A 23,250-nucleotide genomic window follows, 5' to 3' on the forward strand; every position below is an offset into this window, starting at 1 on the left:
TTATATCCTGCCCTCCCCGGTCAGGACCGGGCTCAGAGGAAGCTAACATCAAAGTATGATACATTAAAAACATAAATCAATCAATTGATTGAAATACAGCTTAAAATCATATTTGGAGCAGAATAAAATCAGATGGCAACCCACAGATTATAACTATAACTATAGGGACGCGGGTGGCGCTAAAGGGATGTTGGTGGTGCTGAGCCTAGGACTTGCCGATGAGAACGTCGGCGGTTCGAATCCCTGCGATGGGGTGAGCTCCCGTTGCTCGGTCCCTGCTCCTCCCAACCTAGCAGTTCGAAAGCACGTCAAAGTGCAAGTAGATAAATAGGTACCACTCTGGCGGGAAGCTAAACGGCGTTTTCGTGCGCTGCTCTGGTTCGCCAGAAGCGGCTTAGTCATGCTGGCCACATGACCCGGAAGTCGTCTGCGGACAAACGCTGGCTCCCTCGGCCAGTAAAGCAAGATGAGCGCCGCAACTCCAGAGTTGGTCACGACTGGACCTAATGGTCAGGGGTCCCTTTACCTTTATAGGGGATGAAATGAACCTTGGAAGGAGGAGGAGGGAAGAAACTGAATATAGAGAATATGATGGGAAATGTTTGTGGTGAGATGTAAAAATGGAAAACTCAATAGAAACTCTCCCGATATATAAAATAATAAAATGAAATATAATAATAATTCCACTTTCAGAGGCGAATTCCAGGACGTGTCCTGGAAAACACGGACGTATGGCAGGCCTTGGAATTCTGAGGGAAAGAAGCGATTCCCTTGCGGAGGAGTCTCGTGTTGCAGCAAACCCCCCGCCCCCCCACCGTGGGAGTGGCGCCGGCTGTAGCCGCTCCTTCCTGAGGGAGGCGCTCGGAATCCACGGCCGGCGGCGCAGAGCTAGGCGGCGCGAGCGGCGGTGGCGGCGCCGGCCTCCCTGCCCGGCTCCAGCAGCAGCAGCAGCAGCAGCAGCAACAGCAGCGGTCGCTCGCTCGCTGGCTGGCTGCTGCTGCTGCTTCTTCTTCTGCCGCCCTTGCGCGGAGGAGGCCGGGCCGTGGGAGGGGCCGCCGCCGCCCAGGTGCCGCCGCCGCCGCCAGCGAAGCCCGACGTGTGCCTCCGCGGCGCCGGCGGCGGGAGAGAAGTTTTCGCTCGGAGCCGCCGCCGCCTGCTCTGCCTCAGCTGCGCGCCGAGAAGCGGACTCTGTGGTGACGGCGGAGAGGCGGCGGCAGCAGCGGGACCCTCAGCTCGGGACGCCGCCACCCGCCTCCCCAGCGCCATGGCCGCGCGCTCCCGGCGCCCGTGGCTCAGCGTGGCGCTGGGGCTGGTGCTGGGCTTCACCGTCGCCTCGTGGCTCGTCGCGCCCAAAGTGGCCGAGCTGAGCGAGAGGAAAAGGCGAGGCGGCGGCGGAGGAGGCGGCGGCGGCGGCGTGAGTTCCGCCGGGGCGGGCGTCGTCGGCGGCCGCCTCTGCGCTTTCTACGGCCGCGCGGCTGCGCTGCCCGCGGATAAGAGGCAGCTGCCCCCTGAGGCGGCTGAAGGCGAGAAGCAGAGGCGGGAACCGGAGGGCCAGCCCGCGCCCGCTTTCGCCGCGGCAGCCGCCGGAGAAGGAGACCCGTCGCCCCCGCCGCCGCCGCCGCTGGAGGCGGAGGAGGAGGAGGAGGAAGAAGAGGAAGAAGGCGCCGGGCGCCACGGCAGCAGCAGCCACAACGGCAGCGGGGACTACGCGGGCGCGCCGGGCTGCGCGCCCCGCGGCCGCTTCCTCTACGTCGGGGTGATGACCGCGCAGAAGTACCTGGGCAGCCGCGCGCTGGCGGCGCAGCGGACGTGGGCCGCCTCCATCCCCGGCCGGGTGGAGTTCTTCTCCAGCCAAGGCTCGGTGCCTCCGGCCGCCTCGAGGGGGGAGCGGCCGCTGCCCGTGGTCGCCTTGCCCGGCGTGGACGACTCGTACCCGCCGCAGAAGAAGTCCTTCATGATGCTCAAGTACATGCACGACCACTACCTGGACGCCTACGAGTGGTTCATGCGCGCCGACGACGACGTCTACATCAAAGGTGAAAAGGGGAGGGATGGAGAGGGGCGCCCTATTTCACAAAGTAAAAGCCAGGACACCCCAAAAGTTGTTGAGTTTTTTGTTTTTTTTTTAAGAAGACCCGAAATTGATGAGTTTCTTTTTAAAGGAAATCCCCAAAAGTTGTAGAAATTTTTTAAAGACGAAACCCAAAAGTTGCTGAGCTTCCACCCAAAAATGATTTTTTGATTGACTTCGGAAATCGCCCCCCCCCCCAAGTCAATTCTGCCTTTGAAATCTCGGTCATGTCTTTGAAAATCTAGACGTTATGGCTGCCCCATATTTTTATAAACATGAAATTTATAATGCAAGTTGCATGTTCTTTGGAGCAAGTGTGAAGTAGATTTGTCATATGGCCTGCTAAATGATGCTCAAGCTGTTTTCTGGGTGCAGTGTTAAAACATCTGAACGTATGGCAGCTCTGTGGATAGATGGCGGGGCTGAAGGGCTGAGCCCCGGGACTTGCTACTGACGTTTCCCGGGTTTTTAAGCTCTGAACAACCATGTGAAGTATGGTGAAACAAAGCGGACCTGAGCATGGGCAGAGTGCATGGGCGCACCACTGAGAAAGTCTCGGTAGATGCCTGCACGTGTGAAACTGTAGACCACCAGGCCTTCTGGGCATGCAAGAGTGGAGACTCGATGCCACTCATTTTAGGAGTTGTTCTGGAGCGGCGTCTTACACGTGTCCTGCAATCCTGAGCGTTAGGGCAGTGATGTGCCCCACTGACCTCAGTGCAAACTGAGGATTGTGCTGCAGCCCATAGGTGCTGGTGCCCTGGGTGCCCGAGCACCCACCAAATTCCCCATGAAGGGGTTGGGCAAATTTCAGTGCCAGGGCCATTCACACTGCATGGCAACCTACAAGTGATTAAGAGTAGCACCTATCCTATTCAGGCCCTTTCTCCGGTTGGCTTACCTTCCAGAGTTGTCAGAAAGGTACACACTGAGATGTATTTCTTTTTTTGCAAAGCTGAGTTTGTTGCATCAGGTTTCAACAAGTTGGTTAGAATCTCGGGTGCTTTGGGTAGCTTTCTGCTGCATCCTACCTGCAATAAATAACTTGGAAAGTTATGCCATTTAATGACCCCTTTTTAAAACAGAAGTGAGTGTGGCAGCATGGCTGGCTTCCTAGATCTCTAGTGGTTTTGTTGAGCACACGCCTGCCTATGCAGGTCCCTGCCCCACCTTCCAAACTCCAGGACTTTGCTTAGACCTGTCAGTGTTTGTCAGAGTTTTAGGCTCTGTTTTTCCTCTGGCCGAGAGCCCATCTTGTGGAAGAATCTTAAGTCACCTGCAGTGTGGGATGAAAACAAACAAACCCAGTCTTCCCTCTGGCCTTAATTGATAGAAATACAGACATTCACTTATTATTTCTACAAATTTGGAGTTTTACCTGCATTAACATATTATCAAGAGCAGTGATGTTCACAGTAAATGTTCTGAAGTACTGTAGACACAGAAACTGTGACTTGCTTTAAAGTGTGATGGGAGACCTGTGGCAACAACCAGGAAGTTTTAAGACTATTTTGTTGTATATTATTATTAGACTATTATAAAAGTTATACTGGTAGAAGGTGGGTGAGTTGGATTTCTTCCTAGCAGTATACACAGTCTGATGTGGTATTTAATTGCATGAAAACTTTTATGGTTTGCAGCTTGTTAAGGATTTGCAGGTTTGTGATGAGTTCCAGCAGAACAGCTGGAATCCAGTGCTTAAGGATAAAGACAAACCAGTTTATTGTCTCAGAAAGTTTTGCAAGGTGAAGCTGGAAGTGGATGGAGAAAGTTGTAGGATGCATATACATTGCTGTGACAGGCTGAAGGGATGAGAAGTTAACAAGGCAAGAGGTTGAAAGTGCAAGGAATAATTCATGCCAATAACTGGGTGTAAAACAAGATTATGATGTCTCATCCATACATAATCTATTCTCTTTTTTAGATTTAGAAAGCATAGCCAATATTTTTGTACTCAGCCACATGTAAACATTTCTTTAATGTCATTAACAACAAATACTGGAATTATCCTTTAATTCTTTGCTTATTTTCAAGATCACTTGGCATGTTGTGCGAGTGACATGTTGAGATCCTGGTGCCCATAGCTCTGTGGGCAATGCAGAAAGGAGCATGTGTTTCAGAAGTAATGTGCTTGTCAGCATAATAATCAGTTTCCTCCATCCATAAATAGTAAGGAATGTTGAAAACATTTCCTCTTAGAAATAAGATTGAAGTGTTCACTTCAGTCCCTGATGTGGTTTAAAAGTTCTTAGTTTCACTTAACTAACTGTTTATGTGTTACAGAGGCAGCAAATGGTCAAAGTGTGATCATCCAGATGTTATCGGTTTCATATTTCTGTATTGCACTGGTTACCAGTGTTGTTCTTTAGTTGGAACTTTCTTTAAGTTACAAGGCAAAAGGAACTGACTGGTCTCAAGACTTTTCAAGGAATATCAATATCAATTATGGAACCAAGACATATTTTTGCTCAACTATGCCCCTTTGTGATCTCTATGACCAACTGGGAATATAGCCTTCCAGGAACACAATCACAGTTCAATATGTCTTGGGCTGCAACACTAGACTCATTTACTGGTGGTAAAGCACATAGAACCTAGTGGAACTTACATTTGAGTTAATCATGAGTTAACAAAAAGGTGCTGAAACCAGTCAAATGTTGTCCAAACATAATTGTTCTTTGGCCTCTCCAGTAAAAATAAATAATCCTGCCTGAGCCCCCATCAGGGAAAAAGGGCGGGAGATAAACAAACAATCTAGTTTACATGGTGTGAAATAAAATGCTAGGAAGATGTTAATTTAGGGTTGATAGGAATTCAACGTCGTTGTTTTTTAGTATGCTACAGTTGAATTTCTTGCATCACTCAGCTTTGCAACCTAAGGGTGGCAGTCCATCCTCATCTTACCCTTTGTAAGTATACAGGTAGCATTACATGTTGGTTATCCACCGCTGTCCTTTTTAACTTAGGAACTGGAATGCAAACGCTTTGTTTCTTTAATGACTTTAAATATTTTTTTCCCCGTTTTAAAATGTAAGGAAGATAAAAGTAAAAAATTGTAAAGTATATGTTATGTTATTGCTTAATTCAGTGCATTTTTGTTGTTGTTCACAATCTTTCCCCCTCTTCAGCTCTTAATAGAGATAGGCAACTTGTCACATTCCTGGTCTGGGTTTGCAACAGGGCATTGTGGAAAACCTCTATACGGCTTCATCAGGACAGAATCTGCATGCATAAGTACCCTCCCTTTGTGCACATTGCTGATGTACTTCCAGGTGCACATCTCTATGTGCATTAGGATGCTTACCTGAGCCCCACTGAAGTGGATGGATGTGTCGCTTGTTGCAAATGGGAATGCACATCCTTTGAGTGCATTTGGGCTACTGACAGTATATATGTTTTATTATTGTAAATCCAGAGAGTATGTTGCTTGAGTGGAGAAATTTTAAAGCAGTGCCCAAGGTTTTGCAGTACTTCCGTAAGAAACTCAAGTCCATTGATTTCATTGGGTATGTTCTGAGTATGACTAAGGTTGGATGTCACACACTGTTATTATGTAGCAAATAATGGTCAATATTACCAGTGATGTTAAGAGACTGTGAAAATTGGTAATGAAGTAGATCAATCTGAGTTACACTGCAAAAAGAATAAAAATCATTTAATGTGTGCATTGTGATAATCTCTCTCTTTATATAAACAAACTGTGTGTCCTCATATGAAGTGGTCTTCCTTACAAGTGTCAGTTTTCAAGTTAACATATTCAGCCATGGAAGTGCAGGGGAACATGTACTTATTGATGGTTCAAATTGCTTTCTACACCAACGCTAAACTTTTTAAAAATGTTAATAATAATACTTTGATAAACAACATTGGACTCTGCAGCTGCTTTTGAAATTTGCCAGCTGCTAGGCACATATTGCACCTGGCTATCAGTCAGTTGTGACCAAGTGAAGATGTCCGGGCGCCAGAATGATGCCTGACGTCTCCACCATCTGGAGATACATGCCTGGAGATCCTTGGATCTTGACTGTTTTCACACACTTAGCAAGACATCCTGTAGAATTCTGCCCATGATATTTGATCTGCACAATCAGGAACCAATTTCAGGGACCAAAAGGTTGTATTGAAAAATAGACTTTTGAGGCATCTCGCCCAAAAATGGCAACCAGGCATTCCGTTTTGGCAACTGTAACCCTGGCTTAAGGAGCCACTTGGCGCCTAGAGTATAGACAGTATCTGAGTTTATAACACTGCTCTGCAACAGTGACGTTGCGGTAGCCTGCAACAGAATCAAATGAGGAATGGAGGAAGCTGCCTAATACTGAGTCAAAATCAGTATGCACGGACTTGCATTGGCTCTTCAAGATTTCAGGCAGAAGGTCATACCCAGTCCTATCTGGAGATGCCAGGCATTGAACCGGGGACATTCTCTACATAAAGCAAATACACTGCTACATTTCATGGCCCTTCCCCTTTAAAAGGTTTTTATAAAGTTCATTTATCCATATAACTATTGCCCTCTATTTTAAATTTAATTTGCACTTCAGTATATTCGATTAGAATTAAATTCCATTGATTTTAGTGGGATTTACTTTAAGGAAAGTATATAGTTATGGTCCCTTATTTTAACTTGCAGTATTTTTCACTGTTATAAACAGTGATCAGCCTTGCAAATACACGTCTATGTCGGTAATTTCATTTTAATATTTTTAAAAAGTTGCATGCTCCAACTTTGCTTGCTTGAGCTCTTCCTCTACTTTTTCCATATTCTTCTTGTTCCACTGTTGTAGTTACTTACCTCCCTTTATTGATTTTGGATCTAGTTGGACGAATGGATCACCGAACTATTTTAAGTTTAGGTATGCTTTTCTTCCACCCAGGTGCTTGAATGTCCCTTGAATGCCCAGAAACTCAACAGTGTGTATATGGTGGTAACAGTCACAGAGAAAGGGAAAATGGGTACAGTTGCATCAGTAACCAAGTGGGGAGAAAGTGGATGGCGGAGATTGGTGTATTTTAAGCTTGCCACTTAACTCTTGAACCTGGGAATTAGTTTATATCCACAGAACTCAGAGTAGAGTTCTGCTTACATAATGGGGCTTTCCATTCCCTTTATCCCACTGCGGATCCTGAAAAGCTTGCTCATGAAGTTTGAAATCCAGTGTAGGAGGATGCATCTGGGGGTGATGGAGGTAGGAAATGGTAGGAATCTGATTTCCCCTTGTGTAAGCAGCAGTGTCTTTTACTGGTTCTAGGGACTAAGCCACTGTCCTAAATAAACATTGGCTTAATATGACAGGCAGTCATGGCCCCAGTAGCATGTAGAAAGTTTTTCAAAGTCCTACTATCCTTCTCTTCCTCTTGCCTTGGTATGCTTTCATTTCGTTGAAGCGGAAGAGAGGTAATTGCTGTGTTAGAGCAAGTGATTATAGTTGTAATGTTGAAAGACAGAACCTCTTGATTGTGTGGCATAAACAATATTTCCTCTCCTTTTTCTTACAGGGGAAAAATTGGAAGAGTTCCTTCGGTCACTGAACAGCAGTAAACCTCTCTATTTGGGCCAGACAGGACTGGGGAATATTGAAGAACTTGGAAAACTGGGCCTTGAGCCAGGAGAGAATTTCTGCATGGGAGGACCTGGGATGATCTTCAGCCGCGAAGTTCTTAGGAGGATGGTGCCACATATAGGTGAATGCCTTCGAGAAATGTACACTACTCATGAGGATGTGGAAGTGGGCCGATGTGTTCGCCGGTTTGGTGGAACTCAGTGTGTCTGGTCGTATGAGGTAAGGAAGAGTGGATTAGTAATGGTGGTTTTTGAAGTTAAACGTCTTCCAATATACATAGAAGTGTAAAGCTGTCATCACACAGTCCTGATTGGAGGATATGTCCGCACACTGGAGGATTTGTAGTGCCCCATCACAATCCTGGATTTGCATGAAGTCAGGTTGGGGGGTGGGGGAGCAAAAGAGAAGGCAGGTTTTAAAATGGCGGTTGAATAAAGGAAACAGAGGGGGGGGAGTGGTTTTTTAAAACAATGGCAGAGGTGAGAGCTGAGTGAGCAGGATGGGTTGGGAGAAGTGGCCCTTTAAAGCATATCTGCTTTGCCTCAAGCTCATTTCCTGCCCCTCCCCCCCTGCTATATAGGTCCAATCTCTGATGACACCGATCAACCCACTAGGATGAGGGGAGCCAATTTAGGGGTGTGACGAAACTACTATATGTCTGCTTAATATACACGGAACAGAAAAACTCTGTTTTCTACATCCATAGCCCACCCTAAAAAAACAGCTGTGAAAATCTGTACCAAGCTTGAAGCCCTGTGCACATTTGATATATGTTTTGTCAAAATTAATTGAAAACATCTGAGTGAGTGTGGTCAGGATCAAGTTATTAATCCCCATAACTTTTCAGCAAGGCGACATGCCTAGATTTTGCGTAACATCAATGGATGACATAAACAGTCATAACTTTTATTATGCATATGATCCATGTTTTTGTGCTGGTGATTTAGTATTATAATATGCTTGCCCCAGTGTCACTATCTCATTAAGTAGTGAAAAAAATCAATTTAAATAGGCCAATGAAAGAGGTTATGTGCCATGAAAAACAAAACGCAGAAGAGCAATTGGATTTGTGCATTATACAGCAAATTTCAGCTAAGGGTACCCTGTTCTTTTGATTGAATGTATTTTTTAAGTAAAGCCTATGACTTCTAAACATTTATGTTCTATAAATATATTAAAACCAGTATGATATATTAAAATGTAATATGTAAAATATCAGCTTTGTAATTATTTCAATGAAACTCCTTAATTGAGTTGTGACCTTTGGGAGGAAAATACTAATTTCAGGAGTTTTTCAGGGCATTATTCAAGGTTCTGTTTTGAGCTTTGGAAAGTAAGATGATGTGCTCTTTCTTTATCCAAAACATGTACTTGTGAGTTCATTTTCATTATTTCAGGCTGCACTCCTAAGCACAACCACCTTGGAGTAAATCTCACTGAATATAGTGGGGTTAACCTGAGTAAATACGTATTTGTTGTTTAGTCGTTTAGTCATGTCCGACTCATCATGACCCCATGGACCAGAGCACGCCAGGCACTCCTGTCTTCTGCCTTCCGCAGTTTGTTCAAACTCATGTTAGTAGCTAACATGTTAGTTAGCTACTAATTCATGTTAGTAGCTAAACCTAAATATGTATCGGTTTGCATAATGTGTTGGTTTTTAAAGTGAGAATGTGACCGTTTTTATTTGGTTGGCTGTACATTTACATTTTCAGTGTGCAAATGCTGAAGTACTTACATTGTCTTTAGTGGGCCTTTGCTGAAAGTAATTTAAAGTGAGTGCAGATTATTTGCCGACCTTAAAAATAAATCCTTTGAGAAGAATCTCTACTGGCATTTTAGATATATTCTTTTTCATTTCATGTTGACTATCAGCACACGGTTTCTCTAGATCCCCTGGGATTAATGGTGTAATGCTAAATTAAGTACAGGATTTCAGTGAATTTGCGGGTGCATACGTATTAATGGTACATAGTTCAGGGGAAGACCCGAAAAGGCTTAAAACATTGGGACTATTGGGATGGCCATTTAACCTTGGGTCGTATATGGAAATTTCTGAACACACTGCAACTCTGTGATGGAGGATCTTTGAATCAAGTACCTGGAACATGCCACAAACAAGACTGATACTCACTGTCAAACATTTCTAGCTTGAAAATGTGACTGTCAGGCAGAGTGGGAATATTCCTTGTAAATTCCTTGCTCTTTTGTGTTGGTACGTAATTTCTTCACAGCCACTGCTTCAGTTACATTTTTCTTTGCAATCAGAACCTTGTTTTCTTAGGTGATGCATGTCAGATTTTGCCTGGTAATGATGTCAGCGAGAACAAACCAAGCTAGTTCAGCGTGACGACAACTTTGTTATCATCTCTTGTCTCGTACTTAGTTTGCGGCCTTAGGAAAATAGTTCGTCTATCTAATCCAGCATTCTGGTTGCAGCTGCTTTCAGTGTGGCAGAGAATATGGGCAACCGTGGCCCCATGTTTGTCTTAATGTTGTTCAAGGTAGAAAGATGAGGAATGTGTCATTTGTGACTTGGCTCACTTTTGGAGATATATGCTTGAACAGCAAATTCCAACAAAAGAAACTGCACTGGGATGTCTGTTTAAGAGTGGAGAAGCAGTGTGTTTGTTTTTTTGGGGGAAGATAGGGTTTCAAAATCAGTTTGGTTTGGTTTGGTATTTAACAAACCATAGTTACAGCATAGATCTCCCTCCAGAAACTGCTGCTTTGGCATATAGAGTAGAGTGAATTCATGAACCTGATTTGTTTTGATTTTTCTCTGCAAAGGTAATTAAAAATCCTGTTTAGGGAAAGGTTATCTCAGTAAATACCAGGTTAATGAAATCGGTTCATTTTGACTTTCCATTGACAAGTTGCTGTTACTTATTTCCTGCATCCGTTCTCAAATATGCAGCATGACCACAAATATGCTATACTGTACTAGTACCATCAGATTTCGAGTCCTTATAGTAAAATACATAATTATGGGATGGTTTGAACATCTTGCTAAACTGTAGTTTTATAAACATGCTGCAACAAGGCTTACAAATTCCCTTATGCATGGTTGCAAGGAGTTATGAAACTTTTGCTTCCCTTTTAGATTAACTGTAGCTGGATGTGACATTTGAACCTGCACAAACTGTGGTTAGTCGTAACTGTGGCTTACTGAAATTAACTAACTTCAAACTGTTTTTTTATTAAGCTACTTTGTTTCAACATGCCATAGTTTAGACTCTCCAGTTCAGGATTTGATGACATCTGATCCAAAGTTGGTCCAATTTAAGATCCTTGTGCTGGTCTTTTAAAGCCTTAAATGATTTAGGACCAAGATACTCTAGGAGAGCCTTTCCCCATCTTTTAGAATCCTGCTTTAGCCAAGGGTATGTTGTGGTTTAACATAAAGGTAAAGGAGCCCTGGTCAGTTAACGTGCGGTTGCTCTGTCCAGCTTCTGCCAGCCTAGCAGTTTGAAAGCATACTAGTGCAAGTAGTAAACAGGTGCTGCTGCAGCGGGAATGTAAACAATGTTTATTCATCGCGATGTCCTGTTGCTCCAGAAGTGGTTTAGTCATGCTGGCCAAATGACCCAGAAAGCTGTCTGCGGACAAACATCGGCTCCCTCAGCCTGAAGTGAGAGGAACTCAACACCCCATAGTCACCTTTCACTGGACTTAATGGTCCAGGGGTCCTTTACCTTTTTCCTTTTCCTATGTTGTGGCTTCACTAAGGCAAGGTTTTTTGGTTTGGTTTGTTTTTTAAATTGAATGCTTTTCCTAAGAAGACATGTGTGGCATCATCATTTGTAGGCAAATAAACATTTAAGAATTATTTAAATACAACAACATTTAGCATAATTTGGACTGGGGATGTGGAACATCAGTTCTACTGCTTTCAAAACATTTCACATTTCAGGCCAAATCTTGATTTTGTTATTAAGTGTGTCCCTTTACAATATCACAATTTGAAACCACACTGAGGTGAGTGTTTTCACTATGGTTTGAATACAAACATTAACCATAGTTTGCCTGCTCATACCATCATAAAAGGAGGAGGGAACTTGCATGAGGAAAGAGCAAAGACTCAGCCTTCAGGTTACAGCAGTGAAAAATGTGATCCTTCTTTTAATTACTCATTTGTTTTTAGGAATAAAACATTTGTCAGAAATATTGAATGATTAATTACACTGTCAATAGCATTTTAATTTTATGTGCCAAGGAGATTTAAACTCACTTCTGTTGGACAAAATGGCAATGGCAGCTGCCAGTGCTTATAGCTTAAAACTGGTAACCTGAGCAAATGTTTCAGATATGCTTCCCCATCAAGAGGTGTGCAAATCATAAGGTGATTTGCAGAATCCAGCTACAGTGGTGCCTCGCAAGACAAAATTAATTCGTTCCGCGAGTTTTTTCGTCTTGCGGTTTTTTCGTCTTGCGGAGCACGGTGTCGGAAAAGTTTTGGAAAAGCTTCAAAAATACCAAAGTCTTCAAAAACCTCAAAAAAGGCTACCACACCGCGTGCTATGAGTTGCTCTTCGAAGTCAAGTCGCAACTGTATTAATGGTTTTAAGAAAAAGGAAACAAACTTGCAAGACGTTTCCGTCTTGCGAAGCAAGCCCATAGGGAAAATTGTCTTGTGAAGCAACTCAAAAAACCAAAAACCCTTTCGTTTTGCGAGTTTTCCATTTTGCGAGGCATTTGTCTTGCGAGGTACCACTGTATTTTCCGAAAAGAACCTAGCAGTTTTTCATTATAATGCAGAGGGCCTCTTTGCTTTGAGAAACTTCTGGCTTAGATAACTATTGGAGCGTCTCCCTATTTTATAAAATGTGACATCTTTTAAGAGTTGTCATAATTCAATAAGGTGTTTAATTTAAAAGGTTGAAGAAGGACAACATAGGAGCAATACTGCAAAAATAATTGTATAAGAATAGATCTGTGTTCTTTCATTTCAAGCCTGAGGTGCAGTGCTAGCAGTCTAAAATAATTTTGACCTGTTGGTAGCTTCAGATTAGTCCTGGAGCATAGATAGGATTTTAGAAACTCTTCAGTATAATCTTTTTTTCCCCCATTAGAGGTAAAGAAGACTGTGATTGTATATGTTGGCTTTTCCATTTGTAAGAGTGTTTTCTTCCTGGATTTAGGAACTTACTCATTCTCCCCCCCCCCTTTTATATAGAAAGATACATTCTGATTCCTGCTTTCTAAAATAAAAACAGGTAGGATTTATCTAATTGCAGGAGGTTGGAACTGTGGAATGAATGGAAAGATTTTCTTTGTGATCAGATGGAGTGACTAGCACAGTAAACGTGACACAAAGTACTTTATTAGTAATTCTTGTATGTATGCAATCTTGGTTTATTATCCTGGTTTCTTAAGTTCTTTAAGGAAGAGTTCCCCTGTTCAGATGTATTTATTTTTATTTTATTTGCAACTGTTTTATACCATCAGTTAACCAAGTTCTCTGGGTGGAGGACAGAAAATATTCAAAAAAACAAACTGTTATATGCCTCAGGAACATAAAATCAGAAAGAATTTTTTTAAATCATCAGAAAACACCAAAGTAACACCAGCAACAGAGAAGACTAGTGATAAAGATCTCTAAAGCACTAAACCAAATTATTAAAAGTTGGAAAGGTTGGGAAAATGGAAATTTTTTCACCTGGCACCGAAAAGACCACAAACTAGGCACCAAATGAGTCTCTCTGTTGAAGGCATTCTAGAACCAGTGTGTTACCACTGAAAAAGCCCTTTTCTTTAAAGCCATTCAATTTGCTTCATTTTGTGGGTGCACCCAGAGGAGAGCATCTGATCATTATCTTGGGGTCTGGGCACATATCTATGGGAGGATGCAAAAAGTACCGTATGGTGATACCAAATGAGGGCTTTTTTTGGTCTTTTCTCCAAGGCCATCCAAATGTGGCCATATTTGCTAAAGATACTAAATTGTTCTGGATCATTAAAACAAGAAGAGATGGACTTCTTCAAACTGAAAATGGCAAATTCACTTCAGTGTAAACAAGTGTAAAGTCTTAATCTCACATACACGTTCTTAGGATCTGAACTGGCCACAACTGACAAGGACCTTGGGGTTGTAGTACAAAGCTTGATGAAGACATTGTCTCATTGTGTGTCAGCTGTGGAAAAGCCAAAATCCATGCTAGGGATCATTAGGAAAGGAAGTGAGAACTATTGATACCATAATGCTGTTACACAGATCTATAGTGTGACTGCACTTGGAGTGCTTTGTACAGTACTGGAAGCATAGTTATACAGGTGAAACTAAAAAAATTAGAATATTGTGGAAAAGTTCATTTATTTCAGTAATTCAACTTAAAAGGTGAAACTAATATATGAGATAGACTCATGACATGCAAAGCGAGATATGTCAAACCTTTATTTGTTATAATTGTTATTATTATGGTGTACATAATCATCTGTACAGTGTCTCCATTCCTTCCTCGAGGAATGAACACAGAGTATGGTGTTGGGGGACTCCTGTTCAGTGCCTTGGCTTGCAGGGTCCCTCCCTCAGGGTTCTGTTCTGTCTCTACATGCTGTTTGACATTTACAGGAAATCCCTGGAAGATGTTGTCCAGACTTTTGGGTTTCAGTGTCACCAGTATGCTGTTGACTCCCAACTCTATTTTCTCATTTTCTCCTAAAACAAAGGAAGGTGTGTCAGTTCTGAACCAGTGTCTGTCATCAGTAATGGACTGGATGAGGGTAAATAAATTGAAACTTATTCCAGGCAAGCAGAGGTGATATCTGTCTTTCTTGGGAGACAGTGGCGGTGTGTGCCTTTGAGGGTGAAGTCAAACTGTTGGAAGGTTACAACGCTTGCTGTGGTTGTAGAGACTGATATAGGAGAGACATAGTTTGTTGTAGCTGGGGCAGATGAAGGCGTCTGATTGTGCTGCTGCGGATGCACTGTGGTAGTTTTTCTCTCTGCGCTCCTCCCAGCAGTTATTCCATCTCTGGTCACTGCTATGGATTCATGACCTGACTGTCTCCAGACACTGTGGTCATCTGCAAGGGATTTCCGCATGGTGGGGTTGATGTTAACAGCCTTCATGTCGCATTTGCAGACATCTTTACAACACAGAGTTGGTCTGCCAATGGGCCTGGTGCCTGAAGCCAGCTCCCCGAGGACAAGACAGGTTGTGGTGACAATGATGGCCGGCGAATGAGTACTGATTTTAATCTCCAGAATACAGATTTTAGCTGAAGGCCTCCTGCCGCCGGTGCCCTTCCACAGTTCGGCTTCCGTTTGTAGACCAAGGCAGAGTTCGCTAACTGGAACACCTACTTCCGGTTTTGCGGAGCTTGTTCACCGAATAGTTCGTTAACAGTGCTGTTCGTAGTCTGAGGTACCACTGTATAGGGAATTTTTAATTACATCAACTTCTTCATGCGGATTTGGCATATGTTGCTGTTGTTAACTTTGCTGTCTGGTCTTTGACCGCAGTAATGATTGATTGCCAGCTCCCTGTAGAGGACATCCTTGGGGATCCTGCCATCTTCCATTTTGTGGACATTTGGGATTTTTTCGTTTAGAGAAAAGGCGAGTAAGATGCGACATGATATAAATTTATAAAATTATGTATGGCATGGAGAAAGTAGTTAGAGAAAGGTTTTTCTCCCTTAACAACAAAAGAACTTGTAGACATTCAATGAAGCTGAACGTCAGAAGATTCAGGACAGATAAAAGAGGGTACTTTCCCCCCGCAAAGCACATAGTTAAATTATGGAACTCACTCTCAGAGGAGAAGGTGATGGCCATCAGTTTAGATGGCTGTAGAAGGTGATTAGAGAAGGAGGAGAGGGCTTCCAAAGGCTGCAAGCCATGATGGTTATGCTCTGCCTCTACAGTCATGCTTCCATATACCAGTGGCTGGAGAACACAGGAGGAGAAAATCTTCTTGTGCTAAGATCTAACCCCTAAGTGTTCTTGAGGGTTCCCCACAGGCATTTGGTTGGCGACTGTGAGAACTTGATGTGTACTGTTTATTAATACGCTGACCTGCGCAAAGGTGCTAAAATGTTCACATTTGCCAGTTATAATTTGGGAGGTGTCAGAATTAAGAAATATTTTGACAATGTGCACTTTATAAACGCAATGTCCCTGTTTTAAAGCAGCACATAATATCAGTTTTGTCTCTTTATCTTTATTTATTTCTAGGTTCCAGCAAATGCTGGTCTCTTGATTTGTTTACTTTTGCCAAAACACACACATATAGTATAGGCCTATGGGGCATGGGGAAAATAAGATTTTTTAAAATAAAAAAACCCCCAAGTATCTGTAGTTATAAATAGAACTATTGACGGTAGTACATGGTGTTTTCTTGCATGAATATTAAATGAAACCCTGGCAGAAATAAATGTTAAGTGTGGCAGAAAAATATGGATGAAAAAAGTGTTATATCTTACTGCAACATTGTGCAAAGCTATTTTAATTTGATTCTAAGAGGAACATTGCTTAGTTTATTGCTTCTGTAAATTAGTCAAGATTACCACTGGTAACTGAAAATAGTGTTATATTCCTAGATCTTGCCAGTGCAGATAAATATATATCTCTCACAATTGCAAAATGTGTACTAATTAGAAACATACAAATAAGCATATCAAATGTCCAAATTAAATTCTTATACAAATTAAAGTTCAGAGCAACCCTTATTTTAACAACAGTCTTTACTGTCACTAGCTTACCTTGGTCTCTGCAGGGAGAACATTCACCTAATCAGCTGAATGCCCTAGTTGGGATAATCGTGAAAAGGTGGCACTCTATCAAAATTTCTGTAAAAAACAGCACAATAGCAATATATAATTGAATGTTTCATTATTGCCATCTCTTCATACAATTTTGGAATAACATGCTCTTAAAACAATCCTCAAGTACTGCTGAAGACAGCACATTAAATTGTTCTCTCAAGAAAGCACTTCTGTATTTTCCCTTGCTCAGGAAAGCTCTTTCATATTTTAGAATAGATACATCTTTTAGGTAAGACATCATTGTATTATGAATGTTATGCTAGAAGCACATTTTGTTGGACCACGGTTGGCATTGCACATCCTGGTCATTTTCATGGTCTTATATTATATAAAAAAGAGGCCCAATTTGATTTTTTGGGGGGAGGGGATCTGTAAAATTCATTTATTTTGACAATTTATATACCACTTAATTACAGTATAGTGTACAAGAAGCTCAATACAAAACCAATAAAAATCACTTAAAATTATAAAACTAGAATTCAGTTAAATTGGCTGCTGGGTTTTTTTTTTTTTTTTAAAGTATTTAGTAGGTGCCAGAATTTCAACAGGGAGTGGACCTCAGCTGAAGTGGAGTTCCATAAAAGTGAGCCCATGATACTGAATGCAAAGCTCCTGGTGGATACAGGCTCTGAGCCATGGGGGTGGGCCACCACCACTGACTCCCCTGAAGACCTCAGTGATCAGGCAGGGATATAAGGGTACAGGTGGTCCTTGAGGTCTCCTGGACCCAAATTATTAATGGCCTTGTGAATTATTACAAGACTTGGATAGCTCAGTTGGTTAAAGCATGGCGCAGATAATGCCAAGGTTGCAGGTTCTGTTACTGCATGGGACAACTGCATATTCCTGCAATTCCAACTGTGATTCTATGAAGAACCTCAAACCTGGTTGCAAAATGTATGGCCAGACAGTGCAAGATGATCCCCCCTGGAGTTATGTGCTGGAAACAGTCTGTCCGCATCAACAGGGTAGCTGCTAGCTGCAGATTTTTTCACCAGTTGGAGCTTCTGTATCAGGCAGAAGGGTAGCCTTAGACCTAGTAACCAAATATATTTGGGTCAGTTTTACTTAAGAATAAGCAAGGGTGGGAAGCCTGGTGCTATTTATCTCATATAGTTTGATGCAGTTTGCAACAGACTGCTAGAATAGGACTGAAAATTACTAAATAGCTCTCGTGAGGTTTCCAGGGGAACCGTGGATTGTGAGTCCTAAAACGATGGCTGCAATCCAACGCGTAGTTTTGTGAACATATAAAACCCATTAAAATCATACTACCTGTGTACGGGATTGCAGCCCTTTTCTGTCTTTCAACTTGCAGTGTTTGTCATTGTGAAAAAGATTGCGTGGTTAGAAAGCCCAGTAGATTACTTTGCAAGCAATCATTTTCACACTTGCAACAATACCATTATTTCAGCTTCAGAAAGCAATGTTTCCTGTTTCTGTAATGTTATTATAGCAATGTTTTTCTTAGTTTTAATATGCACTCTACATAACTAATATATGCACCAAGATGCATTGATGTGCATAAAGAAAAGAAGCAGGATTAGTAAAGCACATTTCCAAAAAGTGATTATGGGATTACAAATCTAAGCATGGTTTTAATCCCATAATGGTCTCATCACCCTTTTGAACATTTTTGGAAATCTATATAGGTTTAGGAGTTGGGACTTTTTTAAAAAACAACAACAATGTGCTTCTGTTCTTGTCAATTTGTCATCTATTTTCCAAGATGTATATTAATGCCATAATTGTTTTGCAACTGTTTCCTTTTTTAATTAGCCAAGTTTATAAAAGTGATCTGCCACATTGGAGAGGAGTACAGAGGAGGAATGCTTCTAGCTTTGGAAAGCATTGGAAAGAGAATTTCTTGGAAGTATGGAAGGAGAAAGTAAGATTTTCTCTGGAAAGTCTTAGCTCCCTCCCCTCCCATTATTATTTTTTTATTTTTGCAGTAGTGATTCTAAACTATGGAGTGAAGGGTTAGATCTCTCTCTCTCTCTCTCTCTCTCTCTCGGTCCACAGTTATGAGTACTTATTTAAATTCTACCCTTTCTCCAATAAACTCAGAGCAGTTTACATGGTCCCTCCCCCCTTTATCTTCATAACAATACTGGGAGGAAGATTAGAGATTGTAATCAGCCCATAGACACCCAGTGAGCTTCATGGTTGTGAGGATTTGCACCTGAGATTCCTGGTCCTAAACGAACACTCTGAGCACTGTACCACACTTGCTATGATTCTGTGTCAGACAGCTTAAATAACTTTTTGCCTGGATCCAGCAAGTGCGATTTTTAAAATGGTCGAATCATGCTTTATCCAATAGAGAGTGAACTGTTTTCTCTCCTCTTGTCTGTAATACAACTCTTGTCCGGAAACCTATGTCCCCTCTGTGGAAGGTTGTGCGGATCCAGAAGTGGCCTCGACAGTCACTTATGGACTCACGGTTAAGACCGTGTTCATGGAAGACAATCTTACTCAGCTATGAGTGATCGCTACAGGCAAAAAAAAGGGATATACAAGATAATTTAAATGGCAAAATTTCCACTCCAGACCATCACTGTAGGATCACCTTATTGGTTTAGTGACACCCACTGTTTTTAGAAGCTGATCAGCTCTCCAAGGCATTCATAGGAGAAATAAAGGGGACTGGCAACATCACTGGGGAGCTACAAAATATTGGTAGATGAATGTGAAGTTGGCTGGATCATGGTACCTTTGTATGTACATTTGCAGCATATCTTCAGATTGCCTTTTTGGTATGTGTTATGGATGAAAGTGATTAATTTTAATAACTGAATTACTATAAATGATAAAAATATGTAACATATAATGAGATATTCCATGTTTTAAAATCTCCATGAACTTGCTCAAAAGGCTTAAAACGTGGGTAAAAAATAATAATTCAATCACATTCCTTTTGTCTGCAGGTGGTTTTGTATTTTAAATAACTTGCAGCTGTAGATTTTCCAAGTGTGATTGGTTTTAAAAATACCAAAAATCACGTGTGACCAACAAGAACCCCTAATTTGAATAGTATCTGAACTTATTTATATATAATCTGGTGCACAGATTTGCCTAATCATTGGTGCATTTGCTTTCATAATACAACCAAGGAACATCATGCTGAAATATATTTACTCTGTGTAAATATAGAAGTGATTTTGCTGAAACCGCAGAAGAGGAAATTGGGAGTGCATAATTCAGAATATACTAATGAGAATTCATTGAATTGATTTCCTTTTAGCATGTGAATTATAAACTGCATAAAATGGAAGGCGCCATCTATGTAGCTAATAAGCCATGTGCTCATGTTCAAATCTGATGTGTGTGGTAATGGTGGTGGAAGACAAATGTTTTCGCCTGATGTCTTAAGATATGTAAATTAGAAGATGGTACTACTTGTTTCAAGATATTATATCTGGATCCAGGTTGGCCATGGAATTTTGTTGTTGGATAAAAATTGAATGGTTTTTGTAACAGTTACTATCCTCAATCACATTTTTGAAATATATCCATATTTCACTTATTCATTCTTTATGGGGGTATGGAAGGTGAAGGAATAAGGATATTGGGATGATAAAGGTAAAGGGACCCCTGACAATCAAGTCCAGTCGTGAACAACTCTGGGGTTGCGGCACTCACCTCGCTTTAAAGGCCGATTTTGTCTGCTTCCGCAGACAGTTTTTCTGGGTCATGTGGCCAGCATGACTAAGCTGCTTCTGGCAAAACCAGAGCAGCGCACGGAAACGCCGTTTACCTTCCCGCCAGAACGGTACCTATTTATCTACTTGCACTGTGTGCTTTCGAACTGCTAGGTTGGCAGGAGCAGGGACCGAGCAACGGGAGCTCACCCCGTCATGGGGATTTGAACCGCCGACCTTTTGATCGGTAAGCCCAAGCGGCACAGTGGTTTAACCCACAGTGCCACTTCTTTTGACTAGAAGTGAACCAGACCAGGATCCTGCCAGCAAGGTGTCTTTAAGGGGGCCTCTTTCGGTGGCATGTGTGGGGAACTGACTCTCCATGCCCCATGATTGTGGTTACTGTTGGGCAACCAAGTGCCCAACCAGTTATGACAATTCAAAGTGATTGAAGATAGTCATGATGATAGTTACTATAACCACAGCCTACTGGAAAGGGACTGGATGAAAGATCCTCATATCACTGTTTCCTATGAAAAAGGCAAAAACCTTTTCCTAACCGCCCAAATAGAACGCAGGTAATTATTATTATTATTGGCCTTGTCCGCTGGTAGCTGACAGAAATCCATAGCAATATGAGAAGTGGATAGATAGAACTTACTTTACCTCTTTCCCAACACTCAGCAATGTGGAATAGTGGAAGATTCTCGATGGATAAAAGGAAATATTTCTGTACGCATGTGTACAGCTAAACTATGGAGGCTCAGTGAGGGAAAGGCGGGCCAGCCCTGAACTCAACTTCACTTTGGACCTATTTTTGTAGCTTTAGGAATAGATAAGAGGGAAGGAGTCTTTCTCATCTGCATCAACACCTGAAGCTTGTCATCTGAAGAGAGGGGTCTAAAAGATGTGGCAAGGGACATAGGATTTAGAAATTGGGGTGGGGTGCTGAAGCCACATCTTTATGTGCTTCACTCTTTCAGGCACTGTAAGCTTAGCTTATGGTCAGTGTATTCAGTCAAAGAAGTGGGCTTAAAGTTGAATATTCCATGATAGAAAATGGGGAAACAAAGGTGCTGGTTTTTGTAGTGAAAGTGTATATATAGTCATACGTTGGGTTACAGACGCTTCAGGTTGTGTGTTTTTGGGTTCCGCACTGCGTCGAACCCAGAAGTACTGGAACGGGTTACTTCCGGGTTTCGCACCCGCACATGTGCAGAAGCATGCTTTGCTCACGTGCAGAAGCACTGAATTGCAACCTGCAAGTGCACAGACGTGGCGCTGCGGGTTGCGAACGCTGCAGGTTGCGAACGTGCCTCCCACATGGATCACGTTCGCAACCCGAGCATCCACTGTATATTATTTTGTAGCCAAAAAGACATTATATTGCTCATGCAATCAATTAGATGAAAATAGCAATGTATCACATCGCTGGATTCTGTCTCTTTCTGGCTCTGATTATATTATGGCTAGAAAACTACTTCTAAAAACTAGTAAACATTTCCATAGACATGGATTTTTGTAGTGAATAAATTCCTTTATGTGGCAATAAGTATGTTTCTCAGAAGTTGTGAGCTTTCTGGTGGATATTAAAGCCTTATTCATGAGCACTGGCAGACTTCTCCCTCTCTCTTGGCAAGGCAGACACTTTTGACATAAACGATGTGGTTGCCACAGTCAGGTTTTTTTTATAGAAAAAACTGAAACACTCTAAAACAGTTTTAGGCACTGGGCATGACTTTGTGCCATGATGCCATAATTTACTCCTCTGACCTTAATATGTATTTAATAATCTTAAATATCCCACCAAACCAAATATCCATCAAAAACAAGAAAGCTGAATCATAGTTGTGAGTGCTTTTTAGCATGATTTTTTAAAAGCTTAGCTGTTTGAGCAATCAGTTCAAAGTAGGTGAAATATTTTCTACCCTTTAATGAGAACATAAATACACCATTGTTGCATGCTTTAAATGCAGCATACAGAACAGAAAATACTTTGTTACTATACAAATTAAAATAATGCATGTTGCTCACCGATCTAAGAGGACAGATGAGATTTAAACTAAGTGGAACTCCAGGTTAAGAACCTTCATTTGTAAGAACCAACCTGTTTTCTTCCCAATAGCATTGATATTCTGTTGTCATGATTCCCAAGAAGCAAAACACACTACTCAAAACATCAGTTCATGCTATAGTACTTTTTCCATTTGTTTCCTGAATTTTACTTCCTTTGTATGGATGAAGTTATTGTTCAAGGCCTTAAAAAATTCCCACACTCTTGTGGTTCTAAACACACCCTATGCATCCTATAGATACAGCTATATCACCCATGAATATATCAACAAATTGACCTTCCTAGCCCTAGACATCATCTTAAAAAGCAGAGACATCACCTTGCCGACAAAGGTCTGTATAGTTAAAGCTATGGTTTTCTCAGTACTGATGTATGGAAGTGAGAGCTGGACCATAAAGAAGGCTGATTGCCAAAGAATTGATGCTTTTGAATTCTGGTGCTGGAGGAGACTCTTGAGAGTCCCATGGACTGCAAGAAGATCAAACCTATCCATTCTTAAGGAAATCGGCCCTGAGTGCTCACTGGAAGGACAGATCCTGAAGTTGAGGCTCCAATACTTTGGCCACCTCATGAGAAGAGAAGACTCCCTGGAAAAGACCCTGATGTTGGGAAAGATTGAGGGCACAAGGAGAAGGGGATGACAGAGGGCGAGATGGTTGGACAGTGTTCTTGAAGCCACCAACATGAGTTTGACCAAACTGCGGGAGGCAGTGGAAGACAGGGGTGCCTGGCGTGCTCTGGTCCATGGGGTCACGAAGAGTCGGACACGACTAAACGACTAAACAACAACAAGCCCTTGTGCAAAGAAAGAAGGAGTGATAGGGGTCCAGACTCCTTGGTTGATGAAGACTATTAAAAGGGACCTCCACTTTGACCTTGGCTAAAGTTATAGCAGAAGGATAGTCTTGAGTCATTGGTTACCTTACCTCACCTCTCATAATCTCAAGTTGCTGTGGGATCCAAGCATCATCAAGAAATTGTGCAGTGTGCATGTTTACTGCTAAGGTGTGTTTCAGTATGTCATAGTCCAGGATGTATGTTGCTTACCCTGCTTCAATGTATGCAGGAGGAAAGACAGGCTATAAGTTAAACACATAGATAGGATGCAGACTGCTCCTCTTAGTGCTCTGG

General features: G+C 42.1%; 1 protein-coding gene across 1 annotated transcript in view; it reads left to right on the forward strand.

The window, feature by feature from the left end:
• Window positions 1-1,069: 1,069 nt before the first annotated feature.
• The window catches only part of CHSY3 (chondroitin sulfate synthase 3), a 93,731-nt gene continuing 71,550 nt past the window's right edge, over window positions 1,070-23,250 (forward strand). The window contains exons 1-2 of the mRNA XM_080972476.1: window positions 1,070-2,036; window positions 7,571-7,854. Of these exons, the coding sequence (XP_080828602.1) occupies window positions 1,265-2,036; window positions 7,571-7,854 (1,056 nt within the window). The 5' untranslated portion in view covers window positions 1,070-1,264. The remainder of the gene's footprint in view (window positions 2,037-7,570; window positions 7,855-23,250) is intronic.

Source organism: Podarcis pityusensis (genome assembly GCF_964106645.2).
Source record: "Podarcis pityusensis genome assembly, chromosome: 11".
NCBI lineage: Eukaryota > Metazoa > Chordata > Lepidosauria > Squamata > Lacertidae > Podarcis > Podarcis pityusensis.